Consider the following 25034-nt stretch of genomic DNA (forward strand, 5'->3'; position numbering starts at 1 on the left):
CAAACTGATGTTTAGTGGGCGAGCCTGTGGCACAACGGTTAAGTTGCACTATTGCAATATGTTGGTCACAGGTTCAAAACTTGGAAACAGCCTCTTCTGCGAAGCAGGGGGTAAGGCTGCATACACTTGCCCCTCCCAAACCTTACCAGTAGCGAGAGCCTCGTGCACTGGGTTGCTCTTTTTTTTTTTTTTTTTTTAATCAAACTGATGTTTAGAGGATTGAAACATAAAAATCATCCATTGAAGCTAAACATAGCACAAGACAAATAAGTTGAAAAAACACGAGTTTTTTTCAAAAGTTATTGTTTTACTTCTGTTTATTGCTACGTTTGAGTAGATTTAGGTCAAACAAAATAAACCATTGCATCAATTTGTTTATAGATTTTAAAAATTCTCAGAAATTCAACAACAAACTATTACATGTAAAAAAACTTATCTTTATAACAATTTCAATTGAATGCACTTGTTTCTCAATACGGTGTTTTTCGTGTTCATGCATGATACATGTTATATATTGCTTATTTACACTATAAGCAATATATTTTTTTTTTCCAAAAATATTTGTTTTACTTCTATTTTAGTGTCTATGCATGATACGTGTTATATTTTTTTATGCAAAAGCGTACTTCCATGTGTAGCTTGTCCATCTTTGTGCGTATCTTTAGCGATACGATATGATACGTATTTGTAGCTTAAAATGACCTGACCAATAATGATACTTTAATCCTTGCTCTTACCAGGCTAAAGGCCAAAGTCTAATCCAAATATAAATTTTGCAACCAAGAATTCAGCACACTGAGTGAGATTTGAGAACTTCAATATCAGTACAATGGGGTTCATAAGCATTAAGTTCTTCCCACGTGCCCTTTAAAGCTAGTAATCACCAACAGACTTGCCATTTTCCTTAAATCAGGAAAAAAATATTCATACAAATAATATACTCCATACATATTCCAACCATGAGAATAACTCTCCTTAAGATCATCCAGTCACCCTTGGCTATAGTATGAAACATAACACTGATGGCCACAGAAAGCTCCATACTATTCCACAACCAACAAAGAAGCCCTCTGACTGGCTTCCATGGGATTTAATGGTGACTTCAATGTTGTCCAATTGTCACGAAAACCAAGGTGATCGGATGGATGGCTCCTCCATTGATGCCTTGAATGAGTGACTTGATGGCATAGGGGTGAATGACTTGAGATGGTCAGGTCTTAAGTTCATTTGGCATGATAGAAGATATGGTGACTCTCGGATTGCAGTTAAGCTTGATGGTCCTATTAATGACACCTGGCTTTCCTCCTTTCCCTCTACCCATGCTCCCTTCGACCCCCTTGTTATCATAGTCTTGTCATCGTTCTTGACCAGCCTTACATCCCCTTACTCCCATAACCCTTTAAATATTTTAGCGTATGATCCTTCTCACCTGGACATAGTTATAGATTTTGAAAATTTCGACCGAAATACCCACCCTGAGACTTCCAAGTTTCAGAAATTTAGACCCTAATTAATTTCAGAAAATTTTGGAAATTTAGACCCAAATTTCTAGAATTAACCAAAAAAAAAAATATACACGAAATTTTGAACCTTGCACCAGATTCACTTTGTGTTGTCAAAGAAGCCTAGGATAAGCCAGTCCATGCCCATCCAACCCCCCCCCCATTACCTTCACCAAGAAGATTCGAAATGTTACAAGTGCCCTTCAAATTTGGAACTCCTCTTTTGGGAACAAATCCTCATTGGTTTTGGACTATAAAAATAAGCTTTCTGATATTCATATAGGGACTCTATATTTCATCTTCGGTGCCATTGCTGGAGTGATGGGCACATGCTTCTCAATACTGATTCGTACGGAATTAGCATGACCCGGCGATCAAATTCTTGGTGGGAATCGACTCCAATCAGACACCCACAATGCCTCCTGAGTCCATGACGGAGGAAGAAAAAGTGGTCACTTCGGATTTCCTTCTCCCTTTGGTTACTCAAAGAGGAGAGTTTCATAAGGAAAAAGTTTAGAATCAAATGGTTGAAGTGTGGGGAACTCTATCTCTACTTACTTTCACAAATCTATGAAAGCAACTCCATCCCTATGCTCCTGGCAAAAGATGGTTCCTCTCTCCACCACATTGAAGATATTAAAGCAAAAGCAATTGATTATTTTAAGGAGATATCCAAGCCTTCCTCCATTGCATCCACTAAGGCTATCCCTGAATATCAACTCAATAAGTTCATTCCCAATCACCTCATGGGCATCCTCCAGGCTATCCACACTGAGGAAGAAATTCTAGCAGTTACCAATTCTCATAAGGCTAAAAGAGCCCCCAACCCCCATGGTTTTAGTATGGGATTCTTTCCCTTCTCCAGGGACATTATAAGAAAAGACATCATCTAAACCCTCATTAAGGCATTTAGAGTTTCTTCTTCAACCCCAAACAGATCAAAAGGATTAACCACACCATCGTCTGCCTCATTCCCAAAAAGGAAGGTGCCTTCGTATGTTTGACCTCAGGCCTATTTCCCTTTGCAATCACTTGTACAAGTTTAATGCCAAAGTCCATACCAACAAACTTCAGTTGGCAGTTGACTTTATAGCCAATGACAAACAATTGGTTTTCATTGCCAGAAGAAGTATCTCCGATAATATCCTCCTCTACAATAAGATTGTCAGAAGTTTCGAAAAAGAACTTGCATTCCCTCGCCATCTTCATAAATATTGACATTCACAAAGCCTTTGACTCCTTAAGGTGGGGCTTCATTTCTAAAGTTTTGCTTAAAATGGCCTTCCCCCAGTTTTTGCCAATTGGATCCATCACTACAGCTCTTCTTCATGCTTCTCAACACTTGTGAATGGTAGTCTGGCCAGCTACTTTGCCTCTTCTATAGGAATTCGCAAGGGCTTCCCTCTCTCATCTCTCCACATCATGGTACAAGATCTGGCGGTAGATAACGGAAAAAATCGGTTTTGCCAACCCCCCGGTCAAAACGAACATCAAAACATATATACTATAGGGTTTCAACCAAAATTTCAGCATTTCGCCAAAATTTCAATCAAATGTTTTGGTTTGGTTTGTTTCAGACAAAATATTACAAGCCACTTACTTAAATGCCTCAACTCAACGACAAGTCTCAGTGATATTTGTATGTTTGTGAAGAACCCCCCTCCCACACACACACACAAAAATCTACTATTTGCTCCCTCTTTTGGTCAAATCTTACTAAAACAAGCATGGGACAAAAGGATTTGTTGTTCAAAAACAAGATTCGAGTGTTTCTGTGACACCCAAGAAAACCGCAAGTGTACCAGACCTGCTTGGAAAATCGGTGAGGTGTCACCACTAAGAGACGGAAAGTACCAGGGGGTTTGGGAGATCAGTGAGGGTGTGCTAACTTTAGTCCCACATCGTCTAAGGGGAGGTTATTGAGCTAGTTGATAACCTCTAACATCTTTAAAATGGCACAACGCGTTTTAAAGCCTTGAAACCAATGGGCTAAAGAGGAAAATATTATGCCAAGGTTAATGGCGTCGAGGCGTCACATGTGGTATAAGAGCAGGGGCCATAGCGGGGACACTATGTCCAAAGGGGGAGAACATGACACCCGAGAAAACGATAAGTGTAGCGGTCCCACCTGGGAGATCGGTGAGGTGTCCCCACCAAGAGACGGCAAGTACCAGGGGGTTCGAGAGATTGGTGAGGGTGTGCAAACTTTAGTCCCACATTGCCTAGGGGCAGATTGCTCAGCTAGTCGATAACTTCTAGCCTCCTTTACATGGCACAACCCATTTTAAAGCCTTAAAGCCCATGGGCCAAGAAAGACAATATTATGCCAAGGTTAATGGGGCCAAGGTGTTACAGTTTCTTTCTCCATACTATGTAACTATGACATGGCCATCTTTTTTTATTCAATTGGAGGAAAACTGAATTCGGCATCAGCAAAAATATAGCGGTTACACTTCGGCCTGATACTCATTTTAATACTAGGAGTCTATGACAGACTATTGTTTACTCTAATATATGTGACTCTTTGAAACAAATACTAACAAACCATGTATGATGTCTAATTTATGAAATGGTTTATAATTTGATGTCTTTTAATTTTAATGCTTATTTAAGTTATTCTTGAATTATTGTACAAAAAATTGTGTGGAATAGGCTAGGATAGAGAATGTATACAGCGTAGACTACAACCTAGGGCCCGAAGTCAAACTAACATTTTAGTTGAAATTTTTTAAAATCTAATGGTTTTACTATGTTTAGACGGTGTATAATAGGTTGTCATACAAGTTTGAGGACCTAACTTGGCCATATGGTCCCCAAAACTTCTTGAAAAATAATACATGGTTTCGGCTCAAATCTCAATTGCAAGCCTGACTGAAACCATGCCCGAAATAGAAACCTCAAACCATGCTCCCCATGCATCTTCTTTCAGCCCTTGGAGCCCTATCCGGAAGCATATAGTGTTGTACAGATCAAAAGCTTCTCTCCTTAACCTAAATGCAAGGCTCTTAAGCTCTCCCATCTCACTTTTGCAGATTATCTCATGATCTTCTCCAAAGCAAATATTGTCTCCCTTGAAACCTTTATGTCCTATTAGCAGAATTTTGGGAGGTTGTCGGACCTTCGAATCAATCCCTCTAAATTTCTCTTATTCTTAGCAGGGGTCTTTGATGTTGAAAAGGCTCGTCTGATTGAGAGACAGGGTTCCACTTAGGCCATCTTCCGATCAAGTACTTGGGCTTGCCTTTGATTCTGGCCAGGTTGATAGCTCATTACTACACTCCTATGTTAGACCTTATCTGTAAAACGCTTCAACTTTGGAAGCGCAAAATTCTCTATTATACAGATAGCTTGGAATTAATCAGATCAGTCCTTCAATCATCTGACATCTATTGGCATGGTATTTATGGTTGACCTCAGTCCACCATTAAGGAGTTGGAGTCCCTAATGTGTGCCTTCCTTTGGAAAGGATCTGAAACCTCCGAATTCCATCACCCTCTCAGCTGGGCTGATGTCTTGCTTCCCAAGGATAAGGGAGGTCTTAGCTTGCAAAGAATCAAGGAGGTTAATTCTGCTAGTAGTTTTAAATTAATCTGGAAGCTTGTGGCTAAGAAGGAAAGCATTTGGGTTGGCTAGGGCTACCCTGGCTTCTTCTTGATGAGTCTATTGGGATTGTCACTCCTATTTCCACTCCTATTTCTGATGCTTAATGTTCTGGAAAAACATTTTGAAGCTTATACCTATTTCTCTACGGGCCACTTCCTACAAATTAATGACTGCATCCACTTTCCTTTGGCTTGATCATTGGCACCCCATAAGTGTTCTCTCCGTTGGTGCAAGAGCCATATACAGCTCAAGTTTTAATGAACGGTCTATGGTGGAAGATATACACCACGGTGATCAGAGCCCCACCCCCTTCCTTCCTCTCCCCTACAATCTGCCATCTAGAATGGCCTTGGGAGACTTTGTATTTTGGTTTGCTTCTTCTTCAAGCCTATTCAGCTCCAAATCGGCTTGGGACCTCGTCCAATCTCATGGTCGTGGCCCTTTGGATCCTTGGTGTAAGCCTTGGGACCTCATCCAATCTCTTGACAGTTTGGATCAAGAGCCACATCCCCAAGGAACAACTTCACTAAACAAACAGGGCTTAAAGGTTTAAGTAGTAAAGTTTTTCTTCCTGTTATTTGCAAGTTGGGCATGTGCAATATCTATGCACCAACTTGAGGATGAGTATTGTAAATTGGTTATAAGGGTAGAGTTGTCTTATAGGAGTATTGTTGTCTTGTACTCAATTCTGGAATGTTCCACTCCATAATATAAATAAAGGAGGCATAGTCATTCACCACATTCAACGCTTTTTAAGTTACAAGCCTTTGCACCGAACCATGTAGCCGACCCCATTTAGTTGGGATAAGGCTCATTGCTTGAGTTTACTTATTTATGGGTAAAAAAGTCAGAGTCTTATAAGTAGTTTTGTCATAAAATAAATAATCATAGCCTCTTCATTGTTACACCTCCTATTGACATTAATTTAATTCTGAAAATAATTTCATCTAGAGATGCATCATATTGGTAGCAAAGCCAAAATCTGATCCAACATTTGCAGTATCAAGAAATTGGCAGCAAGGCAGGTTATGCCGTTATGGTGAGTTTGAGTACATATGCAACAGTAGTTTAAGTATTAAGATGACTAATCAAAAATGTTACGAGTGGCACCAACAAAAGGGAAAACAATAATCAGTTTTCCTTGTTTAAGAAAATTCTGAAAGGAAACAAATAAATTACTAAAAATACAGAAGATCACGAAAGCTAAAGGGCGAAATTACCCTTGATCGTCATTTATTTGTCGTATAAAGTCTAGTAAAACCTGCATGATATAAAAGAATCAAGAGAAAGTAAAACGTAAATGACAAAGCAAGAGCTCAACATTTGATAAAACTTACATAAAAGCCTAGTAAAACCAAATATAAAAGCAAGGGTGAAAGAACCCTGCCAGTCTGGCATAGGGTATGCCAGACACGCGGGCCAATGGGAGGCGCGCGAGAGCACCTTCAGTGCACTCGGGAAGGGCAGCATGGTCTTTTAGCCCCTGCACCAGCCTGAGCATTTCCTGTGCCAGACTAGCAGGGTTCTTTTTCCCTAGAAGCAAATATGTTATCATCTTTCCAGATGCTAGATGAAATATACTAGGAGAAAATAGACTATTCTAAATGCTTAACCAAGATAAAAGTATCTTTATTCATTTGAACTACCCATAACAAGAGACAACAAATGCATATGCCTTCTGAAGTGTCTTCAGGCCATTGAGGTTCCATCCCATGACGCAATCAATAGTGGAGAAGAAAATGTCATTGAAACCAAGATGAGAAGCACAAGTGACATATGTGAAGCATGGAAACAAATCATATTTATCTCTTTATTCAGGTGTGGTCATGCAGGACAGCTTTGGGAAATCTAATTAAAGCCTTCCATTGCTGTCCTGCTGCTACTGTTAATTGATGAATCCCCATTGTGCTTTGGCTATAATTTAAGACAAAAGTGGGATAATTGGGACTGGTAGAAAAAGAATAGGGGAGAGGAAGAAGGTGGTAGCGAAAAATAAAATCCCGCCTAAATGAGGTCAGCTATATGGATCCTTGCCCTCCAATCATCTCTATTCAAGGTCATAACTGGGACAAGACCTAAACTATGTCTTTCCTCACTACATCTCCTTTGGTCATTTTAGGCCTGCCCCTAGCTTTTCTAGTTCCTTCAATCTGAATCAAATCACTTCTGACTTCTCCTTATTGGAGCATCCCAAGGTCTCCATTGAACATGGCCATGACACTTCTTAATTGCTCAGCATTCGGCCCCATATATCATAGCCGATCATACAACAGCCCTATAAATTTTTCTGTGCAGACCAGGAATTTGATTCTTGTCTGCCAATCTAGGAACCACACACCCAAGCAACTACGGTGCTGCAATCAGATAAAAGAAGAGAATATAAGTCTGATCCTTTATTACTCGAAAGTGAATGGGGCTTGTACTCAACATATGGCTACTAGATTTCCACAGAAAAAGGGACCAGCAGAAAGAAACTAAAAAACTGTTGGATATGTTAAGGTCGATAATGAATTATATAGACATATCTAGAACCTTTTGGGGTTATGCAATAGAAACAGCAACAGTTATTTCCAACAAAGTTTCCACAAAATCATGGTTGGGCAAGGTTTTGACTTGGATTATGATTACAATTTTGTTCAAAACCTGGTCATGAGTTGCAGAAAGCCAGAAACATGGTTTGAATTCTCGCCGAGATATCGCCAATATCTCGGAAATTTTGGACTTTTTTTACCAAGACGAAACAGGCGGTTGAAATTTCGGTATCTTGCCGAAATTTCGTGTAACATTTTGGTATCTCGCCGAAATGTTACAACCACATGCTATTTATACATCATTTCATGAGGAGTCGAAACTCATCTGTCTCGACCCAACTCGACTGTAACTCCACAAAATCAGTGCATTGCCAAGTTGTTTGCCACATCATCACATCTACTCCATTGTAGGTCACTCCAAGTTGAAGATCTACACATTTCCAAGCCTTGGAAAGGTAAACCACTTTCCCCAAAACCTTTTTTTTTTTTTAATAGTTACAAAAATGCTTTTTGGGACTTTGAGATTTCAATGTAAGACAGGAGTGGAGGACTTTAGTTGGGACTTGAGGGTTGCACACTATATTACTCTAGTACTCTAAATATTAGTTAATTAATGTTGAGGTATGTTTTGATCATGGCTTGGATACATTATTTACTTGTTTTACTATCATATTATATCTTGTTCTAACAATTTTTTATAAAATCTCAGATCAGTTCGACGATTGCTGCCAAACAAGGGTGCAATTTATTAACCTTAAAACAAACTCCCCACCAAGTTTCAGGTCTTAATATGGCCGTTTGACCACCGAAAAAGGCAACCGAATTCCAAAAAAAAAAACATGTAACTCGCCAAGATCTCGCTGATATTTCGGTATTTCGGTGGTTCGAAAAGAAATGAGATTTCGAACCTTGGCCGGAAACATATCCAGGCTTAAGCTGTGCCATGACTCTGCCTGAGTCAAGTTTCTCACAAATACTTATTCAATCCAACTTAATTAAACTCACAAGTAGGGGGTATGTGAAATCAACTGAACTGCTTCAAAAATCTTGAACTTTTCTTCAAACTTACCAAGTCAGAGGTATGTGATACTGATCAAACTCCCCATGAACCATAATTTTCAATGATATTTTCTCTTCCTCCTCCGCTGATCTCCTTTATTAGAGCGACAACTGACAAGAGAATCAATGTGTTCCCTGATTCGTAGTGAAAAGTGACAACAATAGCTGCAGAAGTCTGTCAGTCAACTTTTGACAGTAAAAAGAGCAGTAACTGTCACTGCACCCTCCAAAGAAGCTGCTGGACCAGAATCCCATTCATTTCTGTTATGGACAGATCTGGGCTGTGAGAGATCCCATTTCCAAGATCAGCAGCACCCCTGAATGATTTTGGTCATACATATGCAGATAAGCCCATTGAGAGAGACCCACACAAATATCATCCACAGCAACCAAACATTGGTCAGGTTAAACATAATCTGTCATCCACAGTTTGCTTCCCTTCCATCCATGCAGTCCCAGCTCTTGCCAATCTGGGATCAGAATTCAGAACTAATAAAGATCCCACAAACACTACCGATAGCCCCCAATAAGCAACATAACCATCCATGAACAGGACTACCATAAAATCTGATCCACTTACTAGTTACCAAAAGCCTGTTTTCCTTGATTGTTAGAAATACAATGGCGACTAAGGATCTAGTAGAAAAGCATGGCCATGAATCTGACAACTTCCCCATCTTAGAACTCAAATGGCATCAGATTCAGATGTCAATGCAATCCCACCCCCCACCCCAACAAAAAAAATCTTGTGGACAGAAACTTGGCCTAGTATATCCCCCCCCCCCTTTTCTTTTCCTTGCTACGGAAATAATTTTTTTATCCACCCAAAAAAAAAAAAAAACCTCAAAAGAATAAAATAGAAACTGAGAATACAATAGAAAACAGAGAAGAAAAGATAAGGAGGGGTAGGGAAGGGGGATAGAGTAGTCTCTCTCAGGCTCAGATCTCTCACCCACGGCTTCTCACCGCCACTACATCTTACAACCACTACCTCTCACAGCATTCACACCAAAGCTTTTTGGTTTTTTGACTCCATCGTGTGGGACTCTCTACAAGTGTATTACATTATATAGGCATGAATTACTTGCCTCATAAGAAAGTAGAAAAATATAAGCAAACTGAAAAAAGGAAACTATCTCTTGACCATGAACAACTTAAATAAAAACAAAAACAACAACAACAACAAACTCAGCCTTATCCCAACTTAATAGGGTCGGCTATATGGATCCATACAGATCAAAGTTAAAAAGTCCAAATAGAAGAGGGGGAAGGGAGAGATGGAAAGATGAGAGGTAAGAAGAGAGATGGGAATAAGAGGAAAGAAACACAGCCCAGCGGTTAGGAAAATCTCAGCTAAATGGGTTCAGCTAATGGATCCTTGCCCTCCATGATGCGGATCCGGATTCTAAAGACTTAAATCGGATCGCTTAGGGCCCACAAGAATGATAAAATATCTCAATCTAATGGTTGGGGGGAAATATTGTAATTTCTGGAACAATTTAGGAGCTTTTAGAGAGAAATAATGGACTAAACAGGAATTAAACCAAAGAAAATGATCAATTCTGGAAATAAAGATAGTAGTGGGGTTAAACAGAAATAAAATTCCAGAATGAAGGTTATTTATGAAAATATCAGATAACAGGGGTCTAAAAGTAAATAAGCAGCAATAAGGGTTTAAGTGTAAAAAAAGAAAGACTTACTTAGCTTCTTCTTCCTCATGATAAACAGAACTAGGGTAACCCAAAAATCAATCCAGCCGCATGTCCAAGGTTCCAACCCTCACAAAAATCTGGGAACAAGGTCGTTTTCCCCAACTGTGGCGAATCCAAGCCTCCAATCTTCAAATGGAGGAGCTGAAACGTCAACTACGCTGCTGCAGTCAAGTCTGACGCAAGTTGCAGAACCAGATCTGGTTTCGAGTCGATTCCTCGCAGCAGATCCAAGCTTTGGGGTTAATATTATAGGGTTTGAGTCGCCTTCAAGGTAACACCCTTTGACCCAAATCTCAGCCCAAACAGATCAAAGGAGAGGGGGTTCGAGCAGCTTCAAGAGGGGCTGTAACTACCGCCCAAAAAAGGGTATTCTCAGGTTTGGGAAGTAATTAGCAAACGAAGAGGGAAAATATCAGTGAAAAAAAGAAGATAAGAAGGAAAGAAGAGAAGAGTTCAGAGAGAGAAATTCAGAGAAGGAAAACAAGAAATAAGCAGCCCACGGCAGCCATAATTTCATCCAAAAATCTAATTTCAGTTTCATTCAATCCTGTCCTCTGTTGGGTACAATAGCACTATTTAAAAACTGAAAATAAACCTATTTTCCTAATTGAAATTGGAACAAATGTTGCATCTAAACTAGATGGAAATAAAATCTCTTCAAATAAAAATCTACCATAGTAATTCTAACTCTAAAAATGAAAGAAAAAGGAATCAAACCAAAGGCTATCTCAAGCCCAACGCCCAACTGCATCAGCTCTCCCGGTCTTAAAAGAACTCGACTCCGTCGAGTTAGGTGATGCTTCCAAGATACCCTTGAAATTCGCTCGTCGATGAGGTGGCATGTATCTCGAAGCAAATAATGGAAACACAACTCCACGAGGGGGGAGAGTAGGTTGATGTGTCACTAGAGCAGGAGTCAATCGACGACGTGGCATGTCTGACAATGCGTGTAGCCTCATTAAATACATACGACCTCCTTACTTCACCTTGATGGTGTTTCGTGCACCATTATAGAGAATACCAGCATGTCACTGCCAAGGTCACCCTAGAAGGATGTCGCAGTGCGCCAATGGGGTGACCAAACAGGTGACATGGTACTGTAACGGCCCAAACTGTAAGTGTACTCGAACAACTACAGTGGCCTCCTCTCCAGCTGTGGGTCCAAAACCTCACACGTGAATCTTCTTGAAAAGCTGCTTTTCTGGAAGGTTGTGCTCGAACAAATTCAATAGATATAAAATTTGCTTCTGCCCTAGTATCAACAACTGCATGAACATCAGTACAGTCGGAGCCGTGCAGGAGAGTACCCTTCTGTCTGAAGAGAGGAGCCTCGTCATCTAGTCTGTTTGAAAAGGATGAAAGACTAACTGAATGAGCTTCTACATCCTCATCACCATAGTCGAACATATCATCTTCCTCGAGGGGATAAGGATATAAAGCAGACTCATCTTCAATTTTCTGTCGGTTGCTTCTCTACTACATTCACAGAGCGAGTCATATTGGGACACTTGTAAGAGTAGTGACCCTTCTCGCCATAACTATGGCATCTGATGTTCTTCACCCCATCACTGTCCTTCACGAACTCTGTCTTTTTTTCTTCAACTCCGCGAGTTTCAAGCTTCTTTTCCTCCACTCGTGGTGGAGGTCTATAAACTGAAGAAGTCTTGAATATACTCTTCCCATAAATGGGCTTCTCTTCAGCTATCTTGGCATAAGCCGCTATCACATCAACAGACTTGAAACAGTGTTAGCCAACTCAAGTCGAATCTCAGTACTTAGCCCACTAATATATCACATCACCCGTTGCTGGTCTGTTTCCTGAAGTCGACACCTTGAAGACAGTTTGTGGAATTCGAGGGTGTAAGAATCCACATCTTTGTTTCCTTATTGCAAGTTAAGTAATTTATGGAACATTACCTTTCATAATTAAGAGGACCAAATTTTTCAGTCAGGATCTGCTTCATGACCTCCCAATTGGTAACGGGTCCAAGTCTTCTGACAAATCTTGCATGCAGTACATCATCCCACCATGAACATGCATACCCAATAAACTTGGTGAGGATGAGTTCACACTTCTTCACATCTGAAAGAGACTTATATACAAAAATCCTCTCCACTTTCGTAAGCTAGTCTATAAATTCTTCAGGTCCCTTTTCACCACTGAACTTTGGAACCTCAACTTGATGCTATAATCTCTGTCAGAAAATTATCGGGTAACATCCTGGGGGACAACTAGATCAAGTTGCTACCTCTGAGATGTATCTTCGATCCGTAAAGTGTTGAGCTGAGAAGGTAATGTAAAAGAGCCTTCTTCAGCTCGCTTGTCAGACCTCTTCATAAAGGCAGTCATTTCTTCCATAAACTTGGCTTCAGTCCTCTCAAGCCTAGCATCAGTATTCTATTGGTTCTCAGCTAACTCACGATACAATTTGTGTAACTCAGCATTGGTGATGTGACCTGTCATGGTTAGCAAAATTGCAGGAAAATTTGCTCTGATACCACTTGAAGCGGATCCGGATTCCAAAGACTGAAATCGGATTGCTTAGGGCCCACAAGATTGATAAAATATCTCAAGCTAATGGTTGGGGGGCAATATTGTAATTTATGATACAATTTAGGAGCTTTTAGAGAGAAATAATGGACTAAGGACTTAATAGGAATTAAACCAAAGAGAAGGATCAATTCTGGAAATAAAGATAGTAGTGGGGTTAAACAGAAATAAAATTCCAGAATGAAGGTTATTTATAAAAATATCAGATAACAGGGGTCCAAAAGTAAATAATCAGCAATAAGGGTTTAAGTGTAAAAAAAGAAAGACTTAGCTTCTTCTTCCTCACGATAAACAGAACTAGGGTAACCCAGAAATCGATCCAGCCGCATGTCCAAGGTTCCAACCCTCACAAAAATCCGGGAACAAGGTCGTTTTCCCCAACCGTGGTGAATCTAAGTCTCCAATCTTCAAGTGGAGGAGCTGAAACATCAACTACGCTGCTGCAGTCAAGTCTGACGCAAGTTGCAGAACCAGATCTGGTTTCGAGTCGATTCCTCACAGTAGATCCAAGCTTTGGGGTTAATATTATAGGGTTTGAGTCGCCTTCAAGGTAACACCCTTTGACCCAAATCTCAGCCCAAACAGATCAAAGGAGAGGGGGTTCGAGCAGCTTCAAGAGGGGCTGTAACTACCGCCCAAAAAAGGGTATTCTCAGGTTTGGGAAGTAATTAGCAAACGAAGAGGGAAAATATCAGAGAAAAAAAGAAGATAAGAAGGAAAGAAGAGAAGAGTTCAGAGAGAGAAATTCAGAGAAGGAAAACAAGAAATAAGCAGCCCACGGAAGCCATAATTTCATCCAAAAATCTAATTTCAGTTTCATCCAATCCGGTCCTCTGTTGGGTACAATAGCACTATTTAAAGACTGAAAATAAACCTACTTTCCTAATTGAAACTGGAACAAATATTGCATCTAAACTAAGATGGAAATAAAATCTCTTCAAATAAAAATCTGCCATACTAATTCTAACTCTAAAAAGGAAAGAAAAATGAATCAAATCAAAGGTTATCTCAAGCCAAACGCCCAACTGCATCACTCCATCCAAGGTCTTGAGACAAGAGCGAGGCTATGCATGCCATTCCTCACAACTTCTTCTATTTTCATTTTAGGCCTGTCCTTAGCTCTTTTGGCTCCTTCAATTTGAATCCAATCACTCTTCCTTATTGGGGCATCCTCAAGTCTCCTTTGAACATGGGCATACCACCTCAAATGACTTTCTCGGAGTTTGTCGTTGATCGGGGTAACTCCCAACACAGCTCTAATATGCAAATTCCTTACTTTATCCTTCCTAGTTTTACCACACATCCATCTTAACAATCCTCATCTCAGACACACATAGTTTCTCAATATGACCCTTCTTGGCTGCCCAACATTCCACCCCATACATCATAGTTGGACACACAACAGTTCGATAGAATTTTCCCTTGAGCTTTAGAGGGATACGCCGATCACATAAGACTCCGGATGCATCTCTCCAACTCATCCACGATGGATGATGAAATGGTGAAAATTAAGAAGATACAGACTCCTCAAAGTGATTGTTTTAGATATCTGGGGTCTATCATAAATAAAGAAGGTGACATAGAGGATGATATCTCACAGAGCTTGTGAACAGTACCTCTTTTTTTTTTAATATTCTGGTCCTTCCTTCTTCATGCTTTGATCTACATCACATGGTCAACAAATAACTAGACTACTCTGCTCAAAATTTTCCTGCTGTGAAACTATTATGAATGTTGAATCTCACCTAAAGTAGTAAAGTGTCGCTTAAACTTCCACGCCTGCACACTTCTATTCCTAAAGCCTAACCTTCAAGTTTTATCTACTCCCTCCAAGCCAACTACCTAAGAACCTTATATCATAGGCAGATTATTCCTCTATATAACCAACCTAATGAAAACAATCCAGAGTCTACCACCATAGCTGCATTACTTAGAAAGTGAATACAAATCACCTATCTCTTAGGTTTTGGAACCTCCCAACCCACAAATTTCACTCAATTCTGAAGACTCGGCTTAATTTCTTAAATCCCTGAATTGAAACCCTGCTCAGATTTCCTTCTTTTTAATTTGAGAACTTTTCTGCTTATCCTCATGTTAGATAAGGCAGGATAATTTTACTCATAAAAAAGATATAAAAATGAAAACTTTCTTTAGGCCTATTAACTGTGACTATTAGATCTTTCAATCTTTCCAGCATTAGTAAGATATCCACAAGATAAGATCTTTTCCCTTTCATTTCGAAAGTGCAGGAAAAAAAATTCACTATAAGCAAATTAAACCTCTGAAAGTTTCTGCTTATAAATCACTGATAATTCAACTAAAACAATACTCAATTAGAGCAAGTTGAAAGATAGCATGTAGGAAGCAAGTGTGTACATAAGAATCGCACAGTTTTGCAAATAACAAAACAAAAGAGACCTGCAAAACTGAAATGTGGCAATATTACTGAACATTGATATGTCATCAGACAATAGAGGCAAGGGACGTAGGAAATGTGAAAAAAGGGAAGCCCAAAAAAGTTGCCAAAGAGCATACCTGTGGTACTCCAACCAAGTACTTAACCAGCGTCTTGTAAATACCAGTGGCAGAACCAAGCTGGGCTAATTGTCTTCGCCTGCAAAAGAACTACCGTTAACAATTAAAAGTTTCATTTGTAGACCCATTCAAGACTGCTTCATCATTAGTAAATGGGAACCATGAAACCTCACCTTTCCATTTGTTGTTTCCATAGCAGAGCATATCGATCACGTATACTTCCACCGGAATTAACCAGTGCATCAACCTCAACTTGCTTATTCCTCTCTGAACGTTCTCTCTGCTGTCTAATTATTGTACCTCGAAAATCTTGTGGCACGTAGGTCATAACTGCAAATATATTCACATATCACCTGATCAATTGTCAAGAAACTATCTCAGCGATTGCCTCGAGCACATTAACTGCTTACAGAAACCCTATCATATATCAGAAGTAAGAACATAGATAACTCCCTGGAAGACATTTAAAAGAAATCTCAGAAAGAGGAGAACAGAAGAGGAAAGCATACTATCTAGTGGACATGCAACTGTGAGACCCAGTTTTCCAAACCTGGACCCAGAAGAGAGAGTTGAGCCTCGTGGGCCATTGACTGGTTACCACTTCAGGAGGATTTTATAATTGAGCTAAACATATCAGGGGGCCACATGAAACCACCAGTCAAGCTGGATGATTGAGCTGTTTGGTCCAAGTAAGATGAATGCCAACGACTTTGATTTGGAATCTTAATTTTGAGAATGAAATGTAATTTTGACTTCTTAATTAGTTGGCTACCAATTAACCATTGACTGTTGAGAATTAATTAGCTCCTTCATTCATATTAATTAGCTCCATTCTGATGGAGTCATATTGTTCAAGGCTTTTGAAATTTTAGATAAATTGCAGATATAGTGGTTTAAATTTTGAAAGTCAAACTCTTTTATAGGTAATTAAATCACAATGAATGCGAAATAATTTTTTAGTGAGTTCTTGACCTAACTACAGACTTAGCATATTAGCCATAAATTAGTTGTACATAACAGCATGAAAACATGTGCTTGCTTTTGAACTCAAGTTGACCCATGAAACCAATCTAGGGGCATTGGTTCAGTGCTTAGGTCGGGTTTTAAAACAATGGCTACACCATCACCTCAATAAATTATAGTAGGGAAAGCTCAAAGATGTCAGTAATAACTAAATCTATAAAGCTATGCCGTCGCCCATAAAAATTCCAAACCACAGCCCCACCCAAGGGATAAAAAGGTACAAGTATGTGGTTTCTCCAGAGTCAAGGTTTCAACAAAGCTTTGACTTTTTTACATTCTCTAGTTAGAGGTTTTCAATTGGCTAGTAGATGCTTTATGCTACAGAATCTCTCTTTTTTACAGTGACATTTTGTTGAATTTATAAGGAAATATTGTAGGTATTCCAGGAATTGATTTGGTCTCCACTTCGAAGCTTGAAAGGATCTTCACCAGGTGGGCTATTATGGATCTTGAACCTAAAGCCTTTTTTTTTCTGGCGTCTCTTACTTTATGCCATCTCTTGGAGTGTTTAGAAGGAGAGGAACAAAGGTAGCAAAGATTGAATCTCACTGCACATGACCTCATGGAGGTGAGCTGAAGCTACAAAAGAATTTCAAGATATTGAATATTTTCTTGATATTGTCTCTATGTTCAAGGTAGAGAAACATAAGAATTTTTTTTTTTTTTTTTTTTTTTTGGGGGGTGGGTGGTGGGGGTGGGTTTACTAAACATAAGAACTTTAATACCATGGTTATGTCTGCCTGGAAAAACCAAGTCCATATATTGCTCAATCTTCTATCATTCCATGCATCCTATATTCTTCTCAACAGCAAAAAAATGTTGCTCAAGGGAAGCTCTCCGTAAAGCCAAACAGACAAATTCCATCTCCTTCAGGCTTCAGGATTGTCATTAACAATATTTCTCACTACAAGTAGAGAAAGCAGAAAGAGAGATACGGTGGCATTATTAAGATCACTTGAGGGTGCTTTTCAGATACAAAAACTGAGGTAAGCGACAAGGGGCTAGAGCATTACGCAAAACAGAACCTCCACTTTGATAAAGGAATGATACTGCTTTACTTCTTTGGGGTGAGTAGACATCAGAACAAGGGCCGGGAAAATTGCTTTATAAATCCCTAGATGTGTTCCAATCTGTGTATTTTATGATTAATTATTTCTTCAGCCAACCCATGTTTGAGGCATTAAAGACTGGTCCAGTCCCATCAACAGAGGATATAGAGGAACTGAATTCAGTGAAAAGCCACAATAAAGATATGGTCCGAATCTCCTGCGAAGAACAAACTATCTAATGCAGGCACAGAATCAAAAGGTCCCATTCTAGGCTGCAGGAAAAGTGCTTACACAAAATTACAATCATGAGGGGAAGAAAGCAATAGGAACTGACTAAGGACTAGAATAAAGAAGTCAACTCAGTACTGAAATTTAGCACGAAAATTATCAGAATTTCCAACATGGACAGACAAGGGTTTATGGTGCAGTTGCATCCCAATAGGAAAAGTTTTACTTAGTTGAGTTGTATAAGGAGTATGTTTGGACCTGATTTTTGTTCTGGTCAAATGAACAAATAACAGAAATGAAAAGAGGTTCAACATTAAAAGAACAATTCAGACCTGAAAAGATGAAAATTATGTTCGGATCAAAAAAATGACCAAAACTTGAAGAGAACCCCATTTTCAGACTGCAGTATCGTTAAGGACAAGGGTTACAACTAGATTATCTAGATTTGTTGCATACCGGGATAAGGACTATGACTCATGTCACTCATCCTAATCTAGCTTTCTTTATTTGTAATAGGTTGTAATCCCAAATCCACTCTATAAATAAGAACGGCCACTGTCATTCTAGGCAAGCCAAATCACACTCTCATTCTCAAATTTCAACTTGGTCTGAGAGCCCAAAAACACTGGGTATTTTTTTTGCAATCCACCACCAGTGGGATCAAACGCTCCACCACCAGGGCTTCGGCCTCCCGCCTCCTGCAAGACATGGTAGACTGAACATTCTTTCATGTATCTCATGCCACACCTGACCACGCTGACCACCACCTAACTCCACTGACTGCCTGGCCCTATGGCCTTTCACCACAACACATCACTGCAAGCCACCTCCCCACTTTGCTGTAGTGCCACCACCAGCCACCTCCTGGCCTCCCTGATCACTGTCGGCCTCTCCTTGTTCACTGCCAGCCCCTTTGCTGGTCTCGCACCTTACTACCAGCCCTTCTACTCCTCACTGACCACCACCAGCCCTCCTGCTGGTCTCGCACCTCAAGAAGTTCCAGGTGAAGTGAACCAGCATCTGTTCGGTTTTCCCGGTGTAGCTCTTATAGAGCATCCTTGTGCATTAGCACAGATGCATAACATCCAGCATGCCATGACTTCGGCTAGTTTAATTTCCATGGAAGTGAAAAATAGTTCTTAACAACCCCCTAAAAAAATAAAAATAAAGGGAGCAATGAATCTTACAAGTGACAACTCTCCCTAGCAACAAGCCAACAATGAGACCAGACTGTTTGCCAGGCAAGGGAAAGTACATTTTCAATATTTTCTACACATCAACTAAGGAAAATCCACAGTGGCAAAGTCCTTTAATGGTATACTCTGATGCACTTCTCCGGCTCCGAGCCTCATCCCATAAATAGCCACCAATACAGATACAACATTTTGACGGAGCTAGGTTATGCTGAAGAAGCTGTGGTAAAGTGCCTAGGATCATCATCCTTCTATTTTCAGTAGCCACCTTCACAGGTGCTGAGGTAATATAACTGTTCGCTGTCATTCACGACTGCCTCCTTTGCCGGTTGTCTAGTTGTTTTGTAAGAACCATTGCTCCCTTACTGTTGGAATTAACATTACCAAAGCTTCAAGCTTGGAGGGTAGTGACCAGGGAAAAATAACTGTTCACTGTCATTCACGACTGCCTACTTTGCTGGTTGCCTAGTTGTTTCAAAAGAACCATTGCTCACCTTACTGTTGGAGTTAAGTTTACCAAAGCTTCAAGCTTGGAGGGTAGCAATCAGTTTCATAGTGTATTGGCATCTAGTGAAAAATCAACCCTGGAACAACAACCCATATGTAATTCTTTCTTTCTAACACAATTCTCAGTCTCCAAAGATTAATTGAGGCAGCGCTCCATCAACTCAGTTTCCACTAATAGGTCTTCTTAGATTACCACAAAAATTGCTGTATATGTCCTGATGTTTGCAAAGTTGCTGTCCCTTCTATTTTTCTTTCTAACAGCAAACAACGGAATTTATTAGGAGGGGACAAAGAAGGCTACCAGGCTGCAAAAGAAAATGAACCCAAAGGAAGAAGAAAATACAAAGGCAACTGCCATAAACTACAAACCCACCCCAGAACTATCTTACCAGAAAGCTTCACTACACATTACACAGCCCGACCCCCAAACCAAGAAGGAGAAGGAAGAAATCAAGGGGGGAAAGAAAACAAGCAAGAAAAAAAACAGATGTTAACAGCCTTTAGGAAAATTAATAGCTGGAATGGTATTGAAGATGTTGATTGCCTTTTCTCTTGCCCCTTCTCCTCTTCAGTTTGGCAAAGAGTTATTAGCAAATGTTGGCCAAGTAATAGAAGAATCCCCCTTTGAGAGAGAATGGATTTGAATGGATATGACGTTTGCTGGGAAATCTGTTTGTGATACTACAACCAAGCTCGCCTTTGGTGTTGCAACCAATCATATTCGGATGAAGCGCAATCTCTGCAGATTGACCTCCAACTCCTAATCCTTTGATAAGAATTGGAATTCCATCTATTTTGATGTTAGCTTTAAGTCTGCATCTCCCAACCACAATTTTGAGGTTCACGCTAACCGCTAAAGAGGGAGTAGAAGACATGAGCAAGCCAATCATCCTTATCCATCAAAACCACAACCAAACAGGAGGATAGATGAGGAGGACTGTTGACCTATACGAGGGAGAAGTAGTTGCTCTTGCACCTTGCTGCTTCTCTTATACCGCCCACCTCCCCTTTCTGACCTAGGAGAACTACTGAAAGCATTCGTACTTGGTTCCTTACTCCAGCTGAACGTGTCACTTATAAGGACGTTTTGCAACTAGGAAATTGAGAACTTTACACACCAAGTATCCGGCACATCAAGGGCCTGAAAGTCATGATTTTACGGAAAAATGTATAGCTAAAAAGAAAACCATCGACATGTTCTTTTGCCAGAGTCTCATCATGAACGAAGACTGACTACGAGCCTTTCGAAAGGTTACGCGCAGGAACCTATATGCGTTTTTATCGCCTTGTGAATCTGAATCAGTATCGAGAAAACAATAAGATTGGGAATATGCACTGCGGAAGGATATACTGCTCTAGTTGGGCTAAGTTAGCTAATTATGGTACCCCAGGGATCCTTCCCTTAAGACATGACACAGGGTCAGAGCAAAGACAACCTATCTTGCTGCTGCGAGTGCCTACTCAATAGCCAATTCTTTTCTGCTAATATCATTTCTCAGTAATCTACATCAAGTGGTGGAGGGGTAAATCTCATCTTAGGACGAGACCCCAGAACATTACTACTCTCAATGAGGCAGATCTGCTGACCATCTCTTTCTGAGCCCACCAAGCCGATGCTCTTTCTATCGGAGTCTATTGAAAGGTCCTCTCTTGATTCTGGTTTTCCTTCCTAAGGCATTGCCCTAGAAAGGGCTTTTTCAGCTGCTCCTTTGAATGACCTAGCTATTTCACTTGGTTTCTTACTATGTCCTCAGATACTCTTGCTGGATCCAGCTTATACTTTTTCGCTTCAGTCATGTATTCTCCTTTTGGATGGACTTTTCCTAGGTCAGGTAGGCCTTTGCAGATAAACTTCCCCAATTCATAGGTAGAGACCAAAGAAAGACGCTTTAAGCGGGCACACAAAAGAGAGCTTTTCACCAATCATCTTGGGAGTCTTCCTTTACAAATGGGTCCAAAAGTATATACACTACCTCCTAAAGAGGGCTCATTTCCTTGGACTTGATTCAGGTGTTCAGAAGTTTCATCCTATCACTCTACCTCAAAGGGGTTTGTCACAACCAAGTCAAAAGATTAAGATCTAGGGCTAGCCAGACAATGAAAACTTTCTCGACAAGCTTGATCCCTGATGAGCGTAGAAACAAGGTTTTCGGCGGTTTTCGGATCATGTTTGGGCCGGGGGATAGGGCTGTTGTTAACTCCTGTTTTTCAGGCTACAAAATTTATTTTTGACCAATCCACTCCAGCTGTGGTGGCAGGAAACCAATTTCTTTGTTTTCAATCAATCCCTCTATAGCAGGTGCGGTCAATCAGGAGGAGTAGGAGCAACGGTAGCATCGATAAATAGGTATAGCAGTTGCAGCAGGCTCGGTAGCATGACTCGTGACTCGTGACTCGTGACTCATGACTTGTGACTCGGTAGCTCACAATCTATGCGGGTAGCGGCACGGGTCTCGATTTTGCTAGCGTATAGGGAGCGGGCATCTGTCATAGATAGCTTCCCACTAACCCAAGGCAGTGGGTGGGGTGGGCGTTGGGTAGGAAAAGATAGGTAAGGGTCTCGGTCCGTTCTTTCCGCTGGTGGAATGTCAGTCTGAAGCATTGGATTCCACCTTAAGCGCCAGGGGGGACCCTCCTTCTATCCCTGACCGTTGCTAATGATCAAAGCTCTTGAACTCGCTCCGAAGTTGAAGATTGAGTAGCTTCCTATTTGGTTGGTGGTCTCTTTCCATGAGACCTCACTCCTGCCGCTAAGCTCAACTAAAGAATAAATCTTTCTCTATTCTTTGTGAGTGAATTTAAGCAAAGCTTTGTTGTGCTGAGCTCCAGGCAGAGGAATTCATCAATTCAATTAGAGTTGACCCAGCATCTTGCGACCCCACCCACCACGGCGCCACCCTCTCGAGCCAACAACTATAGTTTATGCTTAAGGGCTTGTTGCAGCCGATGTTTAAGCATCTCTTTCTAATCCAGTTTCCATATCCCATGCTGTTGGAATCAAACGAATTTCATTCTTCCTTGGATAACTACCTCACTTGGGTGGGGGAAAGTCCCTCTACCATACTGATCTTTTCCCACCCATCGCCTTGGGAAGAAAGTTAGGGCCAAGGGTGACTGTCTGTTCATTCATGTATAGCCCAGCCATCCTCCTTCTTTCGCACTGAATGGTATTTTACAATAGCAAGGGAGGGTGGAGTTGAGGCAAATCTTATTCAGCCTCAACTTCAGCAACCAGCACAAAAAGTGTTATTCTAATCCAAAACGCTAGCGAAGGCTCTCCCATTCCCACCGGGAGCCCCTCCGCTGGTCACAAACATGGCCGACCGAGGGCGTGAGCGGGTCTATCTTCTTGCTCATTACAGGCCTCTTAGAATCAATAGCATTTCGTCGGAATACATCTTGTCTTTTCATCTGTGTAGTCCTATGTATAGTAAGTACTATAACCCCAATAATGGCTACTAATAAAATACAACTAGGAACCAAAAACCAGACGGAATAGTAGGTATAAAGTAAATTGCCCAATGTTTCCAAATTAGTCCAACTTCGTACCTTTCCAACATGAACCGTATATCTCAGAGAGGTCGTATTTCTTTGGGTTGGTAGTAATGGAATGATTTCATTATCTAAAATGAAGAACATTACCCACCAAAAGATCAGTTCAATAATACCACTCACTGGTGAATAGTGCAATACTTCTTCGTGAATCTCTGCTATTTGAATATGCAACATCATAACAACGAAGAGGAATGAAACGGTAATAGCTTCTATATGAACTACTTGAAGATCATAGCAGAGAAGTCAAGACCTAACAGAAGAAGTAAACCTGAAGTGTCGTGAAAGACTGGGATGGGAAACAAAACGGAATGTACTGGATTTTTAGCACGTACAACCATCAAACCAAATACCAAAGCAGGGCTAGATGAAACAAAAAGTATCATGGTACGTCATCCTTTCCTGAAATGGAACTTTCATGCTGGAGCAAGAACTAGCATGAAAGTCGATCTAGTACGACCAGCGCGGTTGTTCGTATTTCATTTTCTTCTTCCAAGCCAAGCCCTTTTCTTAGAAAGCACTCACTGAGTTACTTACGGAATCTCAAAACTCTCTCGACCCTGAGAATTATGTGTCCAGGTCGATCAAAGGTTCGGCTTGCTTCTCTGAGAAAGTAGACTTCGCACCCCAAACCTGATCTATGTGGAGCAGGAAAGAGGAGATCGGAGTCAAAGGGAAGGCCAAAGCGAAAGACCTACTTCAAGGAGAGCGTACTTGCTAGAGACCCTGGCCTGGATAGGCCTGATGAGTTTTTATATCAAATATAAAGCTTGCCAAATTGTCACAATAGCTGTTATGATTAAGTATTGCAAATGGATGATGATCGAAACTAAAGCACACTAGTATCCTATGGCCTACCAAGATTCGTAGCTCTATCCCTATCCCTGTCCCTGTCGCTGTCATATAAGGAAAGAACAAGCCCATATATAAAAGCCAAAAGAAAGAAAATTTGGCAAGCGATCATCGTGCTTCCATTAGGCGCTCTTGGCTAGCAGTGAAAACAAGCTAGTCCAGGCAAGCAAGCAAGGAATAAGGCACACCATCTTGCTGTTCTCTAGCAGCTCTGGCAACTCTGAAGGCTTCCAGCTTCTGCCAGGTATTTCTCTTTCTAGCCCCACTCAATGGTGGGAGTGAAAGCAAACCATGCTTGGGGGTTGCCTTCGTGCCTTGAAATCACCTTAAACAGACCGTAGGACTAGTAAGGTGCCATTAGGAAAAGGGGGTTAATCGACTATGGGGTGGAGATAGCTCAAGGCAGTTATAGAAAGAGTAAGCATTGGACTATTGGGATAGCCAATTCAAAGGCAGGAGGAATTCTTCCCTCGAGAAGGGGTTGGCACGGTCTCGGGCTGGAGAGCAAAGAATCAAGCCAGAGGAAGAGATACGGCTTGAGAACTAAAACCCATGATTAGAATTTTTCCTTTTTTCTAGCATAATTATTTATAGAAAACCCAAAATATAGAAGTACAACAGGATTCAGACCATAAGAAGTCTGTGATTACAATCATTGTATGTCAAGTAGAGAAGGAATTCAAAAATGGAAAGCCAATTCACTGCCTGGGCCTATGATTGGTGTTTCTTTTCGGTTATAGTTTATTGTCACTAAAGAGTACAGACAGAAACAGATAAACCGCTTTGCCTTCTCTTAATTTTTCCAACTCTGATCTCCAGGTCTCACTATGCTCAGGAAGTTTGAGTAAGCAAGAATAATGTATACTGGTTTAGTTATACATCATGCATCTTTCCCACTTTCTTAAGTGGTTCATTTTTTAATTTGCAAATATCAGTCGCTTGTGAAATCCCGCTCAACTTTCAGACTTGGTTGCTATCATGGGCAGTTATATTAATGAAAGCTGAAGCATGCGTCCTGATCAGGTTGTTCGTACTCTGTTACATAACTGACATTGTTGGAATGATTTTACCTAATCACAGAAACGAAAGATATATATACAAGAAATGGTTGCACATTGATTTTTTTTTATTTTCTTA

At 40.5% G+C, this 25034-nt stretch overlaps 1 protein-coding gene across 3 annotated transcripts in view; it reads right to left on the bottom strand.

Moving 5' to 3' along the window:
* The window catches only part of LOC122071804, an 86256-nt gene that overhangs the window by 36859 nt on the left and 24363 nt on the right, over positions 1-25034 (bottom strand). For all 3 annotated transcript variants that reach the window (XM_042636217.1, XM_042636216.1, XM_042636215.1), the window contains exons 4-6: positions 15667-15823; positions 15494-15572; positions 6326-6366 (exon numbers count right to left, since the gene is read on the bottom strand). In XM_042636217.1, the coding sequence (XP_042492151.1) occupies positions 6326-6366; positions 15494-15572; positions 15667-15823 (277 nt within the window). The remainder of the gene's footprint in view (positions 1-6325; positions 6367-15493; positions 15573-15666; positions 15824-25034) is intronic.

This window comes from Macadamia integrifolia, unplaced genomic scaffold, assembly GCF_013358625.1.
Source record: "Macadamia integrifolia cultivar HAES 741 unplaced genomic scaffold, SCU_Mint_v3 scaffold_9A, whole genome shotgun sequence".
NCBI classification, from domain to species: Eukaryota; Viridiplantae; Streptophyta; class Magnoliopsida; order Proteales; family Proteaceae; genus Macadamia; species Macadamia integrifolia.